We start from the raw sequence: 22,026 nt of genomic DNA, 5'->3' as shown, positions 1-22,026 counted from the left end.
ATCGGATAGTGTTCATGGTCCAGTTTGGTAGCTTCTTCTCATAGAGAAAGGCCCAAGGTCTTCGGAGGATATCTCGACTGTGGTAGATAAAATAGCAGATCCTTCCTATTTCCAATGGGTTTGTCTTGAATGACATATGCTCTTCCTTCCTCAGGACTGAGTGGCGTAGCTGGAGCGAATTCCCGCTGTGAGAAGGCCTGCAACCCTCGCATGGGAAACTTGGCTTTGGGACGAAAACTCCGGGCAGACAGCACCTGCGGTCAGAACGCCACTGAACTGTTCTGCTTCTACAGCGAGAACGCCGATCTCACGTGCCGGCAGCCCAAGTGCGACAAGTGTAACGCGGCTCACTCTCGCCTGGCCCACCTGCCCTCTGCCATGGCAGACTCGTCCTTCAGGTTTCCCCGTACCTGGTGGCAGTCCGCAGAGGATGTGCACAGAGAAAAGATCCAGTTAGACCTGGAAGCAGAATTCTACTTTACTCACCTAATTATGGTGTTCAAGTCCCCCAGGCCCGCGGCCATGGTGCTGGACCGGTCCCAGGACTTCGGCAAGACGTGGAAGCCTTACAAGTACTTTGCAACAAACTGCTCAGCTACTTTCGGTCTGGAGGATGATGTTGTGAAGAAGGGAGCTATTTGCACGTCTAGATACTCACATGCTTTTCCATGCACCGGAGGAGAGGTAAGGGCACCTGTTTAATTCTACACCGTAAGGGAAGAGAGGTAGAAAAAATGCTGCCAGCCCACATTTTTTAAAAAGCATGAAGCTATACTTGTAGCAACATGAATGAAATTAGAATTTTTGGTGAGCTTTGTCATAAATTATTTCTCACCCTTGGACATGGATGTGTAGCTGTTCTCCAGCAGATTGCCCACTGGCTCGATTTCAGTCAGGATTCTAAGATTCTGGTTTTGTTTTTTTTTTTTTTTTCATTTGCGCCATCCCTCTGCTCAGGATGTTTAAAGGCTGCTGGTCCCTCTGGCTAGCAGAGATGTTTACTGCATTGCGGAGAAAGCCTGCTTGGGAAGCACGTGCTGGCATTTTCCTGATATTCGAAACGAGCTCCCCTTGCAAGCATGATGTCCTTAGTTCAGAACCCCCACGAAAGAGCTGGGTTCGGGATGCAGGCTTTGCCACTCAGCGCTGGGAAGGTGGAGACAGGAGGATGCACGGGGCTTGTTGGCCAGTCACTGTGGCCAAATCAGTGAGCCATAGGTTCAGTTGGAAACCCTGTCTCAAAAAGAGAGGTGCAGAGCCGGGGGGGGGGGTGGCGCAGTTGGTAAAGTGCCTGAGATACAGGCATGAGGATCTGAGTTCGGAGCCTCGGCACCTCTGTAAAAAGCATGATGGATCTCTAAGGCCTGCTGGCAAATCTAGCCAATTGGCAAGCTCTGGGTTCAGTGAGAGGTGCTATGTCAGAAGATAAGGGTGAGAATCTTAGTGAACGATACTTGATGTCATTCTCTAGCTCTGCATGCATACACACACACACACACACACACACACACATATCGTACACATGCATCATACACACACACAACAGTGAAAGCATTGAAAATCACCATCAGCCCTGCTCATAGCAGGTATACAAACATGTACATGCATACTACACACACACACACACAAACACACACACACACACTGTGCATGCATCACACACATGCACACAAACAGGGTAGAGAAGCGATTGAGGAAGATGCCCACCATCAGCCCCTGCTCTCCATGAGCAGGTATACAAACATGTACATGCATACTACACACACACACACACACACACACACACACACACACACACAAATAAGGTAGAAAAGTTATGCTAGGAGATGCTAGCTTTCAATGTCTGGATTCACACACATTTGCATGAATTCACACATGTACACACACACACACACACACACACACACATTGGAGGTTTGGTGTTAAGATGCCAATAATGTGTAGCAAGCAAAGGAAGACAGTTCCTTTTAACACAAAAGACAATTTGAGGCTCACAGATACATGAATTTCACTTAAGGACTCGGGTCTGTCCTCTTTCCTGGGCCCAAAGTCAGGCCATGTTCATTCTGTAAACCAGTCTTGCCAGCTACAGGTCCAGTTTCTATATATTTCCCCCAATTTCATATTCCTTCCCCTGTGTGTGGGGGAATATGTCTTTTTAGCTTTCATAGAGGCTCCCAAGGAAATTCTTCCTAGGTATATGAGAATACACACAAAGATGGCAGCTCTTCCAGAGAACCCGGGTTCAAGTCCCAGCACCCACACAGTAGCTCACAACTGTCTGTAACTCAGGTACTAGGGCATACAATGCCCTCTTCTGGCTTTCATGGGCACCAGGCACACACATGGTACACAGACACACACGCAGGCAAAACACCCACACACATAAAATAAAATAATTAAAAAATAAAACAGGAAAATATTGAGAAGGGGGGCAGGCAGTGAGAGTATCATCTTTCTGATGCTGATAGCTACCATGAACGTAAAGACTAGATAAACGATGGGTGACCAGGGTTTGTTTTATGGAATCCCCTGGCATCAGGACGTTTATTGATGTCTGGAGACACTTTTGCTCTTTGAGAGAGGAGTGGTGAGCACCATTTGGGATCTACTGGGTGGCCAGGGAGAAAGTTAAGTCCTGGACAAGGCACAGGAGGCATTTCCTCCTCCTTCTCCAACAGAATTATCTAGCCCAAGATGTCAACACCACCCCGGTTGAGAAAGTGGGAGCTAGGTGTTGGGCATCCATCCAATGCACATGACCCGAAGGCTATAGGCACCAAGATAAGCAGCTCGAAGCAATCATTCATGCAGCTGCTCACAAGGTTCCCAGGTGGTGGCACTTCACCAACGTTTACGGAGTCCCTGCCGTGTGTCAAGCATTGTACTCAGCTCCAGCAGTTCTGCTTTGGGTTGGTAGAGGATCTGCTTGCCAGGCGCCTGATGCAAAGTTTAGGATGGGAATTTCTTCTTCCCTTGAGTCTCTGACACAGAGTGCCTGTTTCTAGGGGTTCACGCCCAAAGCCCTCCAGAACAGTGCTATATTGAAACCAGAACCAGGAAGGTCATGGTCTGCCACTGTTTCCCATTCTCCTTAATAATCCTTAAAGCTCGCTTAATATTGTAAGCCCTTTCTTTATACGCTGTTTTGATGGACATTTTTAAAGATACGAGGACAGGAAAGACAAAGATAAGATAGGCTCCTTGTTTTCTTATGTGGAGAACACTTTGTGTTAAAAACAAGTGAATGGTTTGAACTCTCAAACTGCTTCGGAACTGACCCACAGGCTCCTATCGGCTCTCTACACCTCAGTGCTACCTGGGCCACGTGTATTTGTAAAGCAGCGAAAATAGTGAGTAACCAGGTGACGGGCACCTGCTTACTAACAGGTGCCACAGTCACTCAGAGATGACTAATGCAATGCTTAACCTGGACTGTGTTGTAAGCGCAAACTGAACTGCCGGAGAGCTCAGTCTATCAAGGGTTAGCCTCGCAAGGACAGCGACCTGTTTTCCATCCCAGAACCCACATAAAAAAAAAAGCTGGGCATGGTGCCACACACTTATAATCCCTGCCCGGGGAAGGCAGAGATAGGCAGATTCTGAGGGCTGGCTGGCCAGGCAGCCCAGGCTACTTGGTGAGCTTCAGGTCAGTGAGACCCTGTCTTTAAAAAAAAAAAGGAAAAGGTAGACGGCCCCCCAAGGCACGGCACCTAAGCTTGTCCGCTGGCATCCACACATGTACATGTGCACCTAAACACAAATGTGCATGGGCACACAGGCATGCACAATGTCAAGTAGTCATTGTCACCAGTGCTTACGTCACATTCCAAGCAGAGACTACAATTTTTATCAGTTATTTCAAGGGACAGATACCTTTTTTTAAAATCCACGTTGTGGCCGGGCGGCGGCGGCGGCGGCGGCGGAGCGGCGGCGCACGCCTTTAATCCCAGCACTTCGGAGGCAGAGGCAGGCGGATCTCTGTGAGTTCGAGGCCAGCCTGGTCTCCAAAGCGAGTTCCAGGAAAGGCGCAAAGCTACACAGAGAAACCCTGTCTCGAAAGCCAAAATAATAATAATAATAAATCCACATTGTAAACGCTTTCGGCTAACCCTGCTGTTTGAGCAGACTTCTGTTTTAATGGTGAGGAAAACATGAGTTCATCTTAGCACCCCCTAGAGCAGTATTTACAACAGTGAGCTGAATTTCTCTGCTGAGCTGGCAAGCAAAAGAGAGCCTTGCTTCAAGATCAGAGGCAAAGGAAGCCCCCTAGGACCTATCGAGAACTGACCCCTCCTCTAGAACAGAAGTTGCACGGAATGAATTGTGCTGAGCTCCCATGAATTTTGCGGCTAACTGCAAATCACCAGGTTGTATCTTTGGAAACAGTGTTGAGAAAAACAAGCCAGCGACTCGGATTTCAAGCAGGACATCTCAAGTTCCATTTCTTGCTTGCCAATCAGCCTAGAGATCTGTTATCTTCCTGCATTTTTAGAAAGACTTGCTCACAACTTCAGTAGGAAGGAGAAGCTGTGCCCGTGACATAAGCTGGCTTCCAGGGTTCATTCAGAAATCTGGATCTGAACTTTGAGACCTTACAGCTGCACATCTAAAGAGTCTCCATCCACAAAGCTGGAGGGACCACATTCTGAAAGAGGGCTTTAAAAACAGGTGCACCTGGCAGTGGTGGCGCACGCCTTTAATGCCAGCACTTGGGAGGCAGAGCCAGGTGGATCTCTGTGAGTTCAAGGCCAGCCTGGTCTATAGAGTGAGCTCCAGGACATGCACCAAAACTACACAGAGAAACCCTGTCTCAAAAATAAATAAATAAAATAAGATAAAAAATAAAATAACATAAAATAAGATAAAATAAAATAAAAACACAGGTGCATTAATCCACTCAGGCTGCTTTGTAGGAGACAGATGCTGGTGGTTGAACCCAGGGCCTTGAACATGCTAGGCAAGCTCTCTACATTGAGCCACATACTCAGCCCCAAAAGATTACTTTTTAAACCATGGAGTTAAACCTGCTATACAGACTTCTGAAGGTGGCCAGTAGTTTAAAAGGATGGTTATTTTTTAAAGCACACCCCCTACCCAGAGGACGACTCTGTTGCCCAGAAGTGTCATGGTCTGCCCGACAACTTGTAGTAAGCTGTGGGACAGTTAGGAATAAAGCCACAGGTCTTCTGACCTGAAGTTCAGTGTTTGCCCCCTAGATTATGTTCTTCCTCTAATATTGACGCCCCCAGAGCTGCTGGGCACCCCTCTTTCCTCACTGTCTCAAAGCCATTTATTTGCTGCTATCCATTGGGATGATATAAAGAGGAAGAAGAATTTTCCAAACGGCTCTCTCCAAAGAAACAGTATCTTCTGAGATGTCAGTGTGTCTCAACATGGACAGAGTCAGTGGTCAAGTTAGCGCAGGAGACATGGACTGGGGTCATGATCGATTTTCTGTCGCTATAACAGAATGCCTCAGTCCAGGCAATTTGCAGGAATAGATGTGCATTTGGTTTATAGTTCTGGAGGTTGCCAAGTTCAACGTCATGGTACCGGCGTCTGCTCAGCATTCTAACAAAGTCAAGAGCATCACCTGTTTCCACAAAACAACTTGCTAGCTGGGGTCTCTCTATTCTTATAAAACTACTAGACCCGCCGCCCTCTACCATAAGCCCAGTGACTGCTCCAAGTCCCAACCTCCAATACTATCCACCTACGAATGTGGACTTTAAGTTTCCCACCCCTGAAATTTTGGTGAGCGAAGTCGAACAGCCACAGCTGGGTTCAACAAAGTTAAACATCTGGAAACACAGATGCTATCGTGCGCCTTGGCGTCAGTGAGAGAACAAGGAACATGGCACTCAGTTCCATTTGTCTGGCCGTGGCCTCTCTTTTCAACAGCACTCCAGTGTCGGTCGGGCAGGACTCCAGAGCTCCATAGCACCCTAGGTGGGAAATTCTGGGATGGAGTAAAGCGCTGCCAAAGCCTCCCATGAAAGGTACAGACAGGCCTGGGGCTCAGGTGGTTTGATTTCAACACTCTCTGTCAACTAGGGCTTAGTCCATTTGACAGAGCAGTAGATAATAACAAGCTTGGAGCTGAAGGTGGGGAGTCGATTAGGCTCGGGCAGGATGAAAAGAGCCCCCCGTCCCCCTTACATCACCCCTGGGTAGAGGAAATGTAGGAAAGTGAATCATTCAGGATCCCCCAGTCTTCCAGGCTTCCAGCAACGGTAGATGAGACACACACCATCTCTCTCCCTGCTGACTCCATTAACTGGCTATTAAAAGCATTCTGCACAAAATTTGGATCACAACCAACTGGACCACATAGTTTTTTTCTTCCCCCTCCAGAGCATAGTGAATATATCACACTCAAAGAGAAGAAAGTAGAGTCATAGGCAGCAGTAAGGGAAGCCAAGAGCACAAGCGGTCCTGGAATAGACAATGTCTGCCCACAAGGGTAGGGATTTCATCAATCTCATTCACGACTGTTTCCTCGGCGCGTAGGACATGGCTTGGCTCATCTCGGCAGTCAATAAATATGTCGTTGGGACGAATGGAGGGGTGGGTGATAAGCTGGGAAAGAGCAGAAAATGTTCATAAATTGAAAGTGAAAGGGGTGAGAGGCAGAAGTTCTAGTTGGCATGGAGAAACCAAGTTGGGGGTAATAGAAGACAAAGACAGGGAGGGGCAATTCATAAGGATGCCAATGTCCACCTGCCCAGTCATCTAAATAACTTTGGAGCTGCTGTGTGTCAGGACCAGTCACTCTAGATGCTGGTGGTGGATCAGTGAACCGGACAGAATTTCCCTGTCCTAATAAAAACTTAGATGCTAACGCAGGCGTAGGTGGGTTGGGGTTGGGGAATTGAGAATAAATAAAATGTATCAGGTACCGGAGTATGATAAATACTAAGGAGGAAATAAAACAACACAGGACATGGAGAATGTCAACAAGAGGGTGCTACTTTTAAAAACTATGAAGCGATTTATGTTTGATAGACTGGACGATGGCTGGGTTTCTGGAAAGTTCTCATGAGTGAACAACATCTGTAACTTAGGGTCCTGTGTGTGTGTGTGTGTGTGTGTGTGTGTGTGTGTGTGTGTGTCTGTACTATGCATGTGTATGCACTTTTGTGTGTATGCACATGTGTGCACACGTGTGCAAAGGCCAGAGGGGGGCATTGTCTGTCTTACACCATCACTCCAACCTTGTGTTTTGAGAAAGATTCTCTTACGGAACCAGGTGCTCAGGGGTTAGGCGAAGGCCCCGGGGATCCCCCCCACCTCAGTCTCTTCCCCCCAGCACTGGGATTCCTAGCTTTCACATGGGCTCTGGGGATGGAATCCAGATGATCACACTGGTACAGCAAACAGTTCTCACTGACTAAGCCCTCTCTCTCTCTCTCCAACCCCCCCAGAGTCACATGTCCTTCAACTTCTAAAAAAAAAAAAAGCAAAACGAAATTAGATGTCAATTATTAGGACGCAGAGTGATCAAAATCCAATTTTTTGCTGATCAACAAAAAAAAAAAAAAAACACTTCACTACGATGAGAGTATTTGAAAAGGACTTTAATGCCACCTGGGAGGCGGGGGGTGGGGGGGTGGAGAGGGGAGGATGATGACGGCAGGGGATGAGAATACCACTAGTGTGTAATTTGAAGGCTGGAGAGTTTGAATGGCTTTCCTACAACTACCCCCACTGGACCCGGTCTTCCTGACTTCTGCTCCCAATACACACGTGAAGCTGAAATGCGCCTGTGACAAGTGTGAAGGACACGGGGACCATGCAGGTTCCTCTTCTTTGCAACCCTACAGCCCCACTGAGTGAGACGTCATTTATGGACTGAATTGCTTAGTAACCCGGGGCAGTGTATGATTAACCCCCAAATACGTTGTGTAGATGGCATGCCCTTCAAGGTCCAAGCATTTAGTTGTCTCTTTAGGATATTGAAAAGTTCGGATTCTAATAGCTGGTGATCCAAGTCTGTAGTGGAGAAAACAGTCAGCTGATTGAATTTTTGCATGTATCTACATTTCTGTGTTAAACTATGCTTGGGATTTTTTTTTTTAACTTAAAGGATAAAACAGACTAATACAGGAATGGGAATGCTTTTTACACAATGCTCTTTTGGGTAGCTGCTGTTTTCCTCAGTGACTGACATCTGCTCATGCCTGTCTCATCAGTATTAGCAGTGATAAGTCGGAATGGTGAGCTAATATCTGTGTAGCCTTCTGATGGGAAGGACTCTGTAAGCACACTGCAACCTATTTTATTTCAAGAACCCCATTGAAACTGAGCATGGTGGTGGCGCACACCTTTAATCTCAGCACCAGGGAGACAGAGGCAGAGGAACCTCTGTGAGTTTGAGGCCAGCGAATCCACATAGTGAGTTCCAAGATAGCAGGGGATATGTAGAAAGAGTCTGTATCAAGAAGAACCCTATTGGTCATTTCCTAGACATAACACTGGTGAGTCAGAGTAACTCAGAGCCAAGCAAGCGATGAGCTAGCCAATCTGAGAGATGGGACAATGAGCTTACCTTGGAATTATTGATATGATTAAGGGCTCATGTAACTTCAGAGTAGAGAAGAAGGCTGCCAGGACGGCTCAGCAGCTAAGGAGACTTGCACCGAACTGATGACCCAAGTCTGAGCCTCAGCACACATGAGTGGAAGGGGGAAAATTGGCTGATGCAGATTGTTCTGACTCGCACACATGTGCTGTGGCCTATAAACCCCCCCCCCAACAGTAAATACATGGAGCAGACTGTTAAAGAAGAATTCATCAAGTAGAAGATAAAAGTAAAGCCAGACTGACTCTGCGATTGTTAGAGGTTGTAGAAAACATCCAAACTGATGGGTGATGTGAAATGAGTTGCCGTATACACCCTGGGTTAAGAACTGACTGTTTTCTTATGCTCTAAAAATACTTACCACAAGTGAAGATTTAACATTCCCTCAGGTGATTTAAAATAGTGGTTCTCAACCTTCCTAATGCTGTGATGAACCTTCAATACAATTCCTCATGCTGTGGTGACCCCCAACCATAAAATTATTTTTGTTGCTACTTCATAACTGTAATTTTGCTACTGTTGTGACTTTTAATGTAAATATCTGTGTTTCCAGATGGTCTTAGGCGACCCCTGTGGAAAAGCCCAAGGGGATTGTGACCCACAGGTTGAGAACTACTGATTTAAAATAAGTCCTACAGGACGGAGTGTGTGATCTAGTGTCATTGAGCATGTCTTTTGATTGGTTTGATTTCTGAGTGGACGGGAGTCCCTTTCACCTAACTAGTAACAACTCAAAGAAGTTTTTCTCAGTCAGTTATCTAACGTATTAGTGTGTTTGTCTCCTTGAAGTTCACCCTCAGCTATAACTGCATAGTGCTATGTATAGCTACATACAGCAATGTGATTGTGTACAGCCTAAGGCATTCCTTCCCTTAAGGATTATAGCGAAAAATGTATAATGGCACCTATTCAAAGAGAAAAGTTCCTCTAGTTTAAACAAAACTCACACAGGGATTGTTGGTTAAAAGGATTTAACGAAGCTACAGAAAAGGGGAGGGTCAAACATAGATGTCCAGATGCCCGGTTGATTGAGGGGGGAGAGAGAGACAGAGACAGAGAGACACACACACAGAGACAGAGTCAGAGAGACAGAGAGATGGGGGAGAGAGGGTATGCAGGCATGTTGTGTGTGTACAGATACACACACACACACACAAGTGTGCAGGCTAGAGGTTAATGTCAGGCATCTTACCTCCTCACTCTCCATCTTTTTGTAAGGCAGAGTCTCTCCCTTAACCTGGAGCTCACCAATTTAGCTCGACTGGCTGGCCAGCCAGCTCCAGGGACCTGCCTGACTCTACACACACTCACCAGCGCACTAGCTCAGCACCACGTGCCGCTTGTGTGCAGGAGCTGGGGGCCCACACACAAGTCTCCATGCTTGTGCAAACACTTTTTTTTTTAAGATTAATTTATTATGTGTACAGTGTTCTGTCTGCATGTGTCCCTGCATGCCAGAAGAGGGCAACAGATCCCACTAGAGATGGTTGTGAGCCACCAGGTGGGTGCTGGGAATTGAACTCAGGACCTCTAGGAGAACAGCCAGTGCTCTTGACCTCTGAGCCATCTCTCCAGCCCCTTGTGGGGGGCACTTTACCTGCTGAGCTGAGCCATCTCCCCAGCCACCTGAGAAAACTTTTCCCCCAACAAAATAACACCCTGGTCGGCTTTTTTAAAAAAGTCTGTTTTGCATTTGTTTGTTTTGTACTCATTCTATCTGACGCTTTGGCTTGGCCAATATTTGGTCGAAATATTCTGGAAACTTTGAGAAATCAGATTGCAAAATGTCAAATGTTTTGTAGTGAGTCATTGAAATATTGAGGTTTAATGATGAAGAACATATGAGACGTAGATACCTGAGAGTCAGGTGTATTCAAGCCTATGAGGCAGCTTCAAGAAATAGAGAACCCTCAAAACCAGAACAGGGCTTAAGGACATTAAGTGTTGGGAGCTCCACAAACCCGTGAAAGTGACTCATATTAATGACGTGGGAGTGATTGCTTCTGACCTGAGGTGGGAGATGTGTGGGAACTTGGGGACTCTCCCCCTATTGGAACATACCTCCGATCTCTTCCACTCCCACAGTGTTTGTTCATTGAGGGCCATTGTTCTTTGTATCATTGTGTTCAATCTGTGGATACCAGTCCCCAAAGCCCTAGCCAGCACAGATTCCTATAAGAAGTAAATGTCGGGGCTGGGGATTTAGCTCAGTGGTAGAGCTCTTGCCTAGCAAGCGCAAGGCCCTGGGTTCGGTCCTCAGCTCTGAAAAAAGAAAGAAAGAAAGAAAGAAAGAAAGAAAGAAAGAAAGAAAGAAAGAAAGAAAGAAAGAAAGAAAGAAAGAAAGAAAGAAAGAAATGTCTAAGATACATTTGTTGAACTGGAACTGAATTATATGAAAGTAACTATGAAATGTTTATTGTCTGTGCTGGATGTTACACATTTACTAGATAGCAATCATTTCAAAGTATTCAGTTCATTCTTTCTCCCGATACATAGTTGAAAACTCAATTTTCAGAAAGCTTTGGGGTTTTGTTTGTTGATCCCTGTAGACTTGGCTGAGTGGTAAGGAGAATTGCTGGGCAGGAAAGGGAAGAGATGTGCAGGAAGAGGATGAATGCTTAGGCAGAGCCCCCCCCCCCCAGGAAAAGCCTCAGGAAGACTACAGGATAAAATTGTGAGCCCCAGGCCTGTGCAGGAAAAGGCGAGGGCCCTGGGCCTGCGGGCCTGGTGCTCTCAGAAGCGCAAGGCAGCTGATGCTGAACCAGAGCGGTCAAGACAGGTGAGGTCAGACAGATGATGGAGAGCAGTGAGAAAACAGGCGGCATCTCGAAGGCAGGTACCACAGGGAGGTCCAAATCCACTCCCACATCAGTTAAAGCCAAATCATTATTTTCAGCATCTTCCTATACTTAAAAAAAAAAAAATCCCAATTTGCACCAATTGATTTGACTTGCTTATAATGCCATTAGTTTTCATCCTGAGTGGTATTAAGTTATTGGAGATTTTAAACAAATGATTGATATAATACATTTTTTAAAGATACATGTTAAGAAAAGACTAAACAGGGAGGCAGGGTGAAGGAGGAATTGGGGACCAGCAGGGAATGCATTGCAGAAAGTCAGGCTAGATCTCACAGAGGCTGGATGGGCAGAGGGGGCCAGTGGAGGTGGAGAAAATAGCTGGATTCTGGGTCTCTTTAGAAAGAGCTAACACATTGGCTGACAGACTGGGTAAACGATGTGTGTGTGTGTGTGTGTGTGTGTGTGTGTGTGTGTGTGTGTGAGAGAGAGAGAGAGAGAGAGAGAGAGAGAGAGAGACAGAGACAGAGACAGAGACAGAGACAGAGACACAGAGAGACACAGGGGGAGGAGGGAGAGGAAGGAAGGGAAAATATAAGGTGCTTATAACTTGTACACCTGAAAGAATAAAACAACCCTTTGCTGAGAAGCAGAAGACTCTGGGGAGCAGGGAGAAGGGAGGAAAGCTCATTTTGACATGCTAAATGTGAGCTCTTTATTAGACACCCAAGTGTAAACTCTTTTTTTCTTTTGGTTTGTTTTGTTTTGTTTTTCCAAGACAAGGTTTCTCTGTGTAGCTTTGGAACCTGTCCTGGAACTCACTTTGTAGACCGGCTGGCCTCAAACTCACAGAGATTCCCCTGGCTCTACCTCCCAAGTGCTGGGATTAAAGTCGTGCGCCACCACCGCCTGGCTCCAAGTGGAAGCTCTTTATTAGACACCCAAGTGGAGACACTGAGGAGGATTAGAGTTCAGAGAAGTTGACAGTTTACAGAATCTATTTGAAGCTTTGAAACTTGCCCGAGATAATCAAGGATGTAGGTATGGATAGAAGAGAAGATGGCCTGGGAACTAAGCCAAGGCAGGGACAACTTTGTCCATGGATGCTGCTGCTTTTGAAACACTCAGAAGTCCTAAGGCATTCACAAAAACCAATCTCGCTCACTTAAGGGACCAGTGGCGATTGTGTTCTGAGTTCCATTGGGTTGACACAACCAGAAGGATGGGTGTGTAAAATGACAAGGAGAGGGAAATTGGAAGCAGCACTTTGGGTTTCCACAAGAGGCACCAAGACAGTCAAAGACAAGGATGAAGTGATGGGGACCGAGTGACAGTAGATCTTTGTGGGTCTACTGTCTATGGAGCCTCTCCATCAAGTGCTACTTCTTCTCATTCATAAGTTCTAACTCAAGCACATTTTAGATGGATGGATGGATGGGTGGGTGGGTGGATGGATGGATAGATGGGTGGATGGGTGGGTGGATAGATGGATGGATAGGTAGATGGATGGGTGGGTGAGTGGATGGATGGATGGATGGATGGATGGATGGATGGATGGATGGGTAGATGGATGGGTGGGTGGGTTAGGGGGTGGATGGATGGATGGATGGATGGATGGATGGATGGATGGATGGGTAGATGGATGGATGACTAAATAATTTATATTCATCCTTAAGGACTTTGCTTAAGTTCTGTCTTTTACCTAAACTCAGGGGTAGCTATACTGTATGTGTGCATCACGTGTGTGCATCCCAGCACCCCATACTCACTCTGCTGTCGCCATCATCACATTCTTTTGTGAGCTCCTTAAGGAAGTGCAGACCACATCTACAAAATGATTAAGAAATGCTACCTGAGGGTCGAACACGCTGCCTGTCATTAGGGAGATATTCATCAAATAAATGAACTCTGATATTATCACTGCTGATTTTATTGATAACAACTCTTCCTTTGTATGTGTGTGTGATTCAAAGTACTTTTATTGCATAGAATCAGGTAGAAGGCACATAAATAGTGTGCTTGAGAAGCAACTTGCCAAGTGCCTCTTAAATTCACCATTTGGGATGACAGATCCTCAGGTGGACAGTTGACAAGTATACCTTTTTACAAAGATGTTGTCATGGGTTCCATCCTGTTGCAAACCCAAGCTGCAGGCTCTGTTCCTAGTTGCCCGAGGCATGGTATGAAGGAAAGACTCATGTCTATTCCCGCCTCTCGGAAACTAGGTGTAAGTGTAAGGTGCGTGGAAAGGTTTACTCCAGGATTGTGCTCCACTGTTTCCATTGGTGTCCCTGCAAGTGTTGGGAAGCGTGCCTGGTGCATGTGCTCCCGTGGTCCTGCCAGCTGGGCTGTCTCCACACTGCTGTGTTGATAGCATGAGTGCTTGTTGGGGAATTCTGGACAACAAGCCTCGTGATGCTATCTCTAGACAAGCTTTCATGGCTGTTGGCTTGCTTGTGGAAAGTCCGGCTTGTCCTTCTCTCTCCCAAAGACCTACTCTTTCAAGTAAGCCAAAGCCAACATCCACCTCACCTACTTATCTAGAGCTCAGAGGAATAACTAGTTGAGAGAGAAGCCATTTTCAGAGAAAGAGTTTAAATGTTAGTCCAGCATGGTAGTGCATGCCTTTAATCCCAGCACTTGGGAGGCAGAGGCAGGCCGATCTCTGTGAGTTCAAGGCCAGCCTGGTCTACAGAGTAAGTTCCAGAACAGGAAAACCAAAAAGAAAGCAAGAGAGCAGAGAGAGCCTTTGAGCATCATTTTCTCACCGAAACAAACAATACTTTTTTTGGGGAAAAAAAAAGAAGTCTAAACCGGATCTTGTCTCCTCCAGCTACTCATATGTTGTATATTTGAGGACTTGATAATCTGATTGAGAGTTTTAACTCATGTCTCTTAAGGATGGATAACAACTGAAATGTGGAGAAGGAATCCCCTGGGAAAGTACATACAGAAAGTCACCTTGCACACTAGTTGGAGAGTCGGGAGCCTGGTTGACAAGAAGGGGAATGGGAAGGTGAAGCTGGCCGTGGAGGCTCAGTCTGATACGTGGGACTCAATCCTGTGAGAACCGGAGGTCCATCAGCAGCTCTGGGCAGGGGTAACATAATCAGAGCTGCTATGGAAGAAAATACAGGGACCAGCATGGAAAGAAAACCTTAAGCAAAATTTAGGAGATTAATCTCAGTAGTGATACATGTGAATTCCTCTGTTCAAAGCCCGGCTGACCTACCACCAACCAGGGAGGTGTGACTGACTTATCAGCCATTCATGTGAGAAAGGAAAAAAAGAAAAAACACCCGAGGGTTTTAGTTGACTGTGATTTCAGTGTGAATCATCAACATATCATGACTGCCAAAAAACCTGAATGTAATCTCAGACCACATTAGCAGAAGAGCTGCGTTCCAAGCAGAGGAGAGAATAGTCCTCTGTCCTCTGTCCTCGCCTTTGTCAGGGCACAGTTAGAATATTATGCTCAGGTCAAGATTTTCCTATTTAGAGGACGCTGAGCAGGACTAGTGAGAGCAATTAGAGCCCTTGTTATATAATGAACAATTAACTCGGGGTATTTCGCCTAGGAGAGGATTTATGGATGCTCAGGGATTGCCAGCATTCTTCAGATATTTGAAGAGGAATTAAATGGACTCTGATGCGTTCCGAAGGCAAGAGTACGACCAAAGAGAGACTTTCTGAAAACCTGAATGTATCCAGAGTCAGACTGAACCAGTCAATGTCTCGTGCCAGGGAACGTTTCAGAAAAATCCCAGGGTCCACGGAGGGATGACGCTCATGTGCGGGGCTGGCAGTGAGTCTCAGGCCCTCTGCCTCTGTCCCCTCCAACTCTGCACACACTCACTTGGACGGAAGACATTCTTTACATCCTTCCAGTTCAAGAGCAGAGAGAGCCGGGCTGAGGGGTCTGTGGCCGGCCGAGCAGCCGCCCTCTGCCGCACTGTACTCTCAGGGGAGAGCTTTGCTGTGGTGGAAAGAGCAGCCCTGCTTCTTAACCATTAACCACTAGGAAGTCATTTAACAGCCAGGGGAAGAGAAAAAAGATACTATGTCCCTACCGTCTGGGTTTTTGCTTTGTGCCCATGGGGGGCATTTCATGTATGTTTTGTAATAGGTCAGATACCATGTGGCCATTTGAGAGAGGAGTCGGAGGCCCCCATCTGGCCTGTGCCTCGGGGGGCCGGCAGCTCCAGCTTTGACATGAGTCGGCCAATTCCACAGCTGTTCCTCCAGATGAAGCTCGGTCATCTCACACTACAATGTAGCCTAAATAGCTGTCTCCTTATTCAAGGGCCCTCCAGTTCTCCATTTATAATCTGGGCCAGTGTAAGGAAGACTCAGATACCACATATGTAACTGTGTTTACAAAGTGCTGAGTACTGTCTTCCTACTAATAACCCGTCTCTGTCGCATTACTAGTGAAGACGACACTTTGGGCCACTTCATTTGGTCCCCAAGCAGATGTTTGGTTCTAGGGATACAGCAACAGACAGAATAAAGCCCACTTCTAAAGTCCAAGCAATTGACATAAGTGGATTTTTTATTATTATTTTATCTCATGTGAATGAGTGTTTGCCTGAATATATGTCTGCACACCACAGGTTTGTACATCGTGTGGGTGTTGGGAATTGAATCTAGGACCTCTGGAAGAGCAGCCAGTACTCCTAACCACTGAGACATCTCTCTAGACCCCTAAACAGACTCCTTGAAAACAACAATAAGTTATAAATTAGAGACTTCTTTTAGTAACTTTGAGCATTTGCCAATGTTCTCTAGGTCATCCGGGATCTATCATTTTTCTTACTGCCTTTGGACAGACATTTAGTAGAGAACAAACATCCGTCTTGGTCATTTAATAGTAGGTAGATGAACATAAAGAATTTTATGCAGCCAGGCGGTGGTGGCGCATGCCTTTAATCCCAGCACTCGGGAGGCAGAGGCAGGTGGATCTCTGTGAGTTCGAGGCCAGCCTGGGCTACAGAGTGAGTTCCAGGAAAGGCGCAAAGCTACACAGAGAAACCCTGTCTCGAAAAAAAAAAAAAATAGAATTTTATGCTTTTTTTTTTTAAAGCTGTAGACCCGCCGTCTCGTTGGACAGTAGCAAAGTTACTAATAATGTTAGCTTTAGAGGGAAATGACCAAATCTGGGTGAAAGGACCATTCACGTCTCTTCAGTCCATATTTAGTTCTGCCTATCTCCTGTGACTTTACAAATTATTTCAAAATTGCATCATGAATGTCAAGTACGAGATGAAGAGCTAAATTGTAAAAGATATTTTTAGGTAGCAATGCAGCCAGAGAAAAGTATGAGCTGAAATGCCTGAGCAAGACTGAAGGAAATGTACCCACCTACACCTTTTTGGTATTCCAGACTCCTGAAGTAATTTCTAAGTGAGTCTATCTGGAGGTTGCTCTGTTGTGAGCAACAGTTATGCTCTCAGCCTTCCTCTGGGTTCCCTCTGGACTTTTTATTCTTCAGCTAAGGGTAAATAGTCTTTATGACTTTATATGAAAGGTTTGCTCTTAAGATGAATGGGCTTTTCAAACAATACACTTTTCAAATTTCTCTTAAGGTGTTTTTCAAGTTAGTCAGGGACTTAGAACACGTTTAAAAGACCATCAGTTTAAAATAAAGTAAGCAGAATACACACACACACACACACACACACACACACACACACACACACACAAGCTGGGTGGTGGTAGCACACGCCTTTAAGCCCAGCACTTGGGAAGCAGAGCCAGGCAGATCTCTGTGAGTTCGAGGCCAGCCTGGTCTAGAGAGCAAGATCCAGGACAGGCACCAAAACTACATGGATAAACCCTGTCTCAAAAAACCAAAAAACCAAACCAAAACAACAACAACAACAAAAACTTTATGAAATATGTTCCAGGCCCACTTGAAAATCCACAGCAGGAGCTCAGGCTGTTTCTCTTTGGCCACTCCTCTTTAAAAGTCCAGCTAATAATGTCTTAGCCACTTCTGCATGCTCTTGTCTCCAGATTCTGTGAGCAAAACCCATGCGGCTGGCTGGGATTCCAGGCACTATGTTACTTCTGCAGCCGGCCCTTGGTGCTGCGCTCCTCAAAGGACACTTTAATCTTTCCGTCAGTTTCTAGCTCATCACCTGCATCTCTTGAGCTGCTGGGGAATTCTGTGAAGACACTGCAGACATTTTACCCAGAAAGTGAAGTTGATGACTACACCCCTAACTATTCTAAGGATTTCCATACTGAAGATTGAATAGGCTTGCTTTGTGTGGCCCCAAGATAAGTAGTAGGCATTACAGAGGACCGGGGGAACAATTCTGTTTCACGTGTAACACTGAATACTTAGACTCACTTAGCTTCCCCAGACCTCCACTGCTGTGTGACCTCAGCCTTATCTGCCCTTCTCCCAGTGAATTCAGTTAGCATGTGATCAGAAATATCATCTTCGGGTAGATGATGTATTTTATATTATAATTCAGATGTAGAACGGACTCTTCCCCTCCCCCGCTTTCCAATATCATAACCTTCGGCGTCGGACTCGCTTCACTATTTACCCTGACGGGAGGTAACTGTGCAAAAGCCTGTGTCTCAAAAACAGTCCTCCGCCGCTCTCACGCCACCGTCTCCACCGAGTCAACTGGATTTCTTCCCGGAGAACTGCACCCACCAAAAGCGCCGTAGGTCTTTTCAAACTGAATATTGCTTAAGTTACAGAAGAAGACCTTTGGCATCCGTCTAGATGTAAAAGCATACAGTCAGACAAAGAAATGTTCAGAAATAGAGGTTAGATGCTTGGCATCATAGAAGGGAAAAAAATGAAAATATTTTCATTGGTGGTTTAAGCATAGAAACAAAAGAGAGGCCATTTGCTACTCAGCCAGAGGGGTAAACGGTTTAGAAACTGTGTGGCAATGAAGAACTGTAGATAGTTTACCCAGAGAAAGAAAACTAAGTTGATGACCACATTTAACCATTTGAAGGACTTTTCCATATTGAAGATAAAATGAATTTACTTTGTTTATCTCCAATATAGTATCATAGCAAGTGGGTGTGTCTCATAAAAAGTGGGTGTGTCTCACAGCAAGTGGGTGTGTCTCACAGCAAGTGGGTGTGTCTCATAGCAAGTGGGTGTGTCTCATAGCAAGTGGGTGTGTCTCATATCAAGTGGGTGGGTCCCATAGCAAGTGGGTGGGTCCCATATCAAGTGGGTGTGTCTCATAGCAAGTGGGTGTGTCGTCTCATAGCAAGTGGGTGTGTCTCATAGCAAGTGGGTGGGTCTCATAGTGAGTGGGTGGGTCTCATATCAAGTGGATGGGTCTCATAGTGAGTTGGTGGGTCTCACAGCAAGTGGGTTGGCCTCATATCATGAGTAGGTATCGGTCATAATAGAGGAAATTTTCTTCATTGAGAAATTAGGGTTAACTAGTCTTTTGTTCCCTTCTAATTCCTAAATAATAATAATAATAAATAGAATTGTTTCAAAGCATTTTCGATAGAGCTCAGTTCTCAAGAATTAAGGGGCAATTGAAATCTTGCATGAACTTTTCAAAAATTAGAGATATCTGCAAACCAGACATGATAGCACATGCCTGTAACTCCCAGAATCTGGAGGCTGAGGGGGAATAAGTGGAGGCTAGCCTGAGCTACATAGTGAGTCTGAGGACAATCTGAACTAAACTGGAGATTAGCCTGAGCTACATAGTGAGTCCATGGACAGTCTGGACTACATAGGGAGACTGTATTGTTTTGTTTTTGCAACAAAATACCCACCAAAAGCAACTCAAGGAAGAAGTGTGTTTCCTGTCCATCATGATGGAGAGGCAGAGTGACGGGGACTTGGAGCAGCTGGTTACCTCACATCTGTAGTCAGGAAGTCAACTGTGTTTAGCTCCCTTTCTTCTTCATTCAGTCCAACACCTCAGCTCATCAGATGGCACCACCCACACCTTCAGAGGTCTTCCCACTTAGGAATGTAATCTAGAAAAATCTCTGAGACAAGACCGTCTAACTCCTGACGAGCTGATAATCAAGCTTAATCGCCACTGTGATATTGTCTCATCGAAGAACTAAAAAACAAAACAAAACTAGGAGGCACTTGAAACAGTATGTGTGGTTGATTTTTCTTCTTCGGGATTATAACCTGAGTATAGTATGAAGTACAGTGGCAAACTGAATTAATAAGCAAAGTAGTTGAATTAATAAGCAAATAGTTCCTCTCTTAAAAAGCCGAGTAACACAGACGTGAAACTTTCATCTCATTTCATCATGGCTTTGCCATCATTTAAAAATAAAATTTGCATTACAGTTTAGAGATATAGGCAGGCCATAGTGAGAATTTATACTAAGCTTGCAACTTGGCCAGGTGAGGAATGGTTTTTGTTTTGTTTTGTTTTGTTTTTCAAGTTAAACAGGATAGAAATCTATTTGTTTAGGGCCTGGAGAGATGGCTCAGAGGTTAAGAGCACTGGCTGCTCTTCCAGAGGACCTGAGTTCAATTCCCAACCCGTGTGGCGGCTCACACATGTCTGTAACTCCAGTTCCAGGGCTTCTGACACCCTTACACTGACATACGTGCAGGCAAAAACCAACAGTGAACATAAAGTACAAATACATTATAAGAAATTTTAAAAAATTGTCGGGTGGTGGTGGCGCACACCTTTAATCCCGGCACTCGGGAGGCAGAGGCAGGTGGATCTCTGTGAGTTCGAGGCCAGCCTGGGTTATAGAGTGAGTTCCAGGAAAGGCTCCAAAGCTACACAAAGAAACCCTGTCTCGAAAAACCAAAAACAAAAAACAAAAAACAAAAAACAAAAAAACCAAAACCAACCAAACAAACAAAAAACCCTATTTATTTATGTATAAGCGTGTGTTTCTGGGGAGTCAAACCTAGGGCCTTACATACACTAAGCATACTCTACCACTGAGCTACATCCTCCAGCCCATTTATGGAAGCTGAAATGAGGTTCCATTTGTTAGCCCAGAATTTCTACTATGAACATTTTTGCTTAGAAACCCAATGGTGGGGTTGGGGATTTAACACAGTGGTAGAGTGCTTGCCTAGCAAGCGCCAGGCCCTGGGTTCGGTCCTCAGCTCCAAAAAGAAAAAAAAAAAAAAAAAAAAAAGAAACCCAATGGCTTGTAAACATCCTTAAAAATTCTGTGTCTCAAACTGTCCCATAGAAATCGCCATTCTATGGACAGAGGAAAATACCTGCTTTTATGGTGTTGTTTCCTCTCTTTAGGAGTCATACGAATTAGACTTAGCCATGTCCCAGTTGACAGAGAGTACTTCACGATGTGCAATACAAATGGGAGGCGGTCTGCGCTTTCCTAGTTAGCTGCTGGGCTTTCTCTTTGTGAGTCCTTCCTTCTAGCTAGCTTTCTGTTTTTTTCCTTAATTCAAACCTTGAAACGAATCCTCATACTTCAGACTGGAACTGAATGGGGGAAAAGATATGTGAGCCTAATATCTCCTGGGAAAACTTTTCATGCTGGTAATTGATACCGGTCCTCAAGGTCTCCTACCAGTGAAGGGCAAAGTGGCCCTGTCCTGCCTACCACTCCAGTAACAGCAAATATTTGTCTGTGGCCACGCAAGTTGCGTGGTCCTTTTGAAGTCTATTTGTTTGGTAGTCAGGATCTCCCCACCAGGGAAACAGTGTTTGAAGCTTGTTTTCAAACCTTAATCGGGACATTTGGTTGCTCCTGATAAAGTCTGAAAAGAGGAAAGAACATTCTAGTGTTAAGTTTCTGTTATAGAAATCTCTCAATAGGCACACTCATGTTCAACAAGAAAGCTCAGGTAACTGTGGTTTTCTGTACCACAATAGATAGATAGATAGATAGATAGATAGATAGATAGATAGATACATACATACATACATACATACATACATACATACATATATACATACATGGATGGATAGATAATGGATAGATACATGGGTAGATGGATAGATAGATGATAGATAGATAGATAGATAGATAGATAGATGATCGATAGATACCTCTATCTATCTGAATGCATTTCATTAAAAAAATAAAATCTCTACTGTCCCATCTCAGAAAAAAAAAAAAATCCTGTTTTCACTTTCCCTACACTTCTGCATAAGAATATCTTCCAGTCATAATTAAGTGGCCAAGGCAAAGAAGACTCTAAGAGCTTTATTCTGATTATGTTCAATGATGAATTTAAGGCCAATCTAAAGCTTAGGAAAGCCGGGTGGTGGTGGTGCACGCCTTTAATCCCAGCACTCAGGAGGCAGAGGCAGGCGGATCTCTGTGAGTTCAAGGCCAGCCTGGTCTCCAAAGCGAGTTCCAGGAAAGGTGCAAAGCTACACAGAGAAACCCTGTCTCGAAAAACAAAAAAACAAAAAAAAAAAAAAAACAAAAAAACAAAAAAAAAAAAAAAAAAAAAAAGCTTAGGAAGCAAAGCATCTGCCAAACGCGTTGGAGTTTCCCTCCACCTCAGGAAAGAGGATGGCTTCTGCTATTCAGACACCGAGTACGTCTCCTAACACAACGCAGTATAAAGAACAAGCTCTTGTTCAAAGGAAAAAAAAAATCTCAAGTAGACTACTCCTCGACCCTTTGGAGAGGAGGGGAGGTGGAGCCTGGAAAGAAGGCTACCAAGGAAAGACA

The 22,026-nt window shown here is 45.2% G+C and overlaps 1 protein-coding gene across 2 annotated transcripts in view; it reads left to right on the top strand.

The window, feature by feature from the left end:
* Ntn4 (netrin 4) overlaps nt 1-22,026 on the top strand; it is a 106,246-nt gene that overhangs the window by 3,473 nt on the left and 80,747 nt on the right. For both annotated transcript variants that reach the window (XM_028880244.2, XM_028880242.2), the window contains exon 2: nt 155-684. In XM_028880244.2, the coding sequence (XP_028736077.1) occupies nt 155-684 (530 nt within the window). The remainder of the gene's footprint in view (nt 1-154; nt 685-22,026) is intronic.

The sequence above is a fragment of the Peromyscus leucopus genome, chromosome 18 (assembly GCF_004664715.2).
Source record: "Peromyscus leucopus breed LL Stock chromosome 18, UCI_PerLeu_2.1, whole genome shotgun sequence".
Classification (NCBI taxonomy): domain Eukaryota; kingdom Metazoa; phylum Chordata; class Mammalia; order Rodentia; family Cricetidae; genus Peromyscus; species Peromyscus leucopus.
Note: the sequence above shows the minus strand (reverse complement) of the source record. Positions and strands in the feature narration are given on the sequence as shown.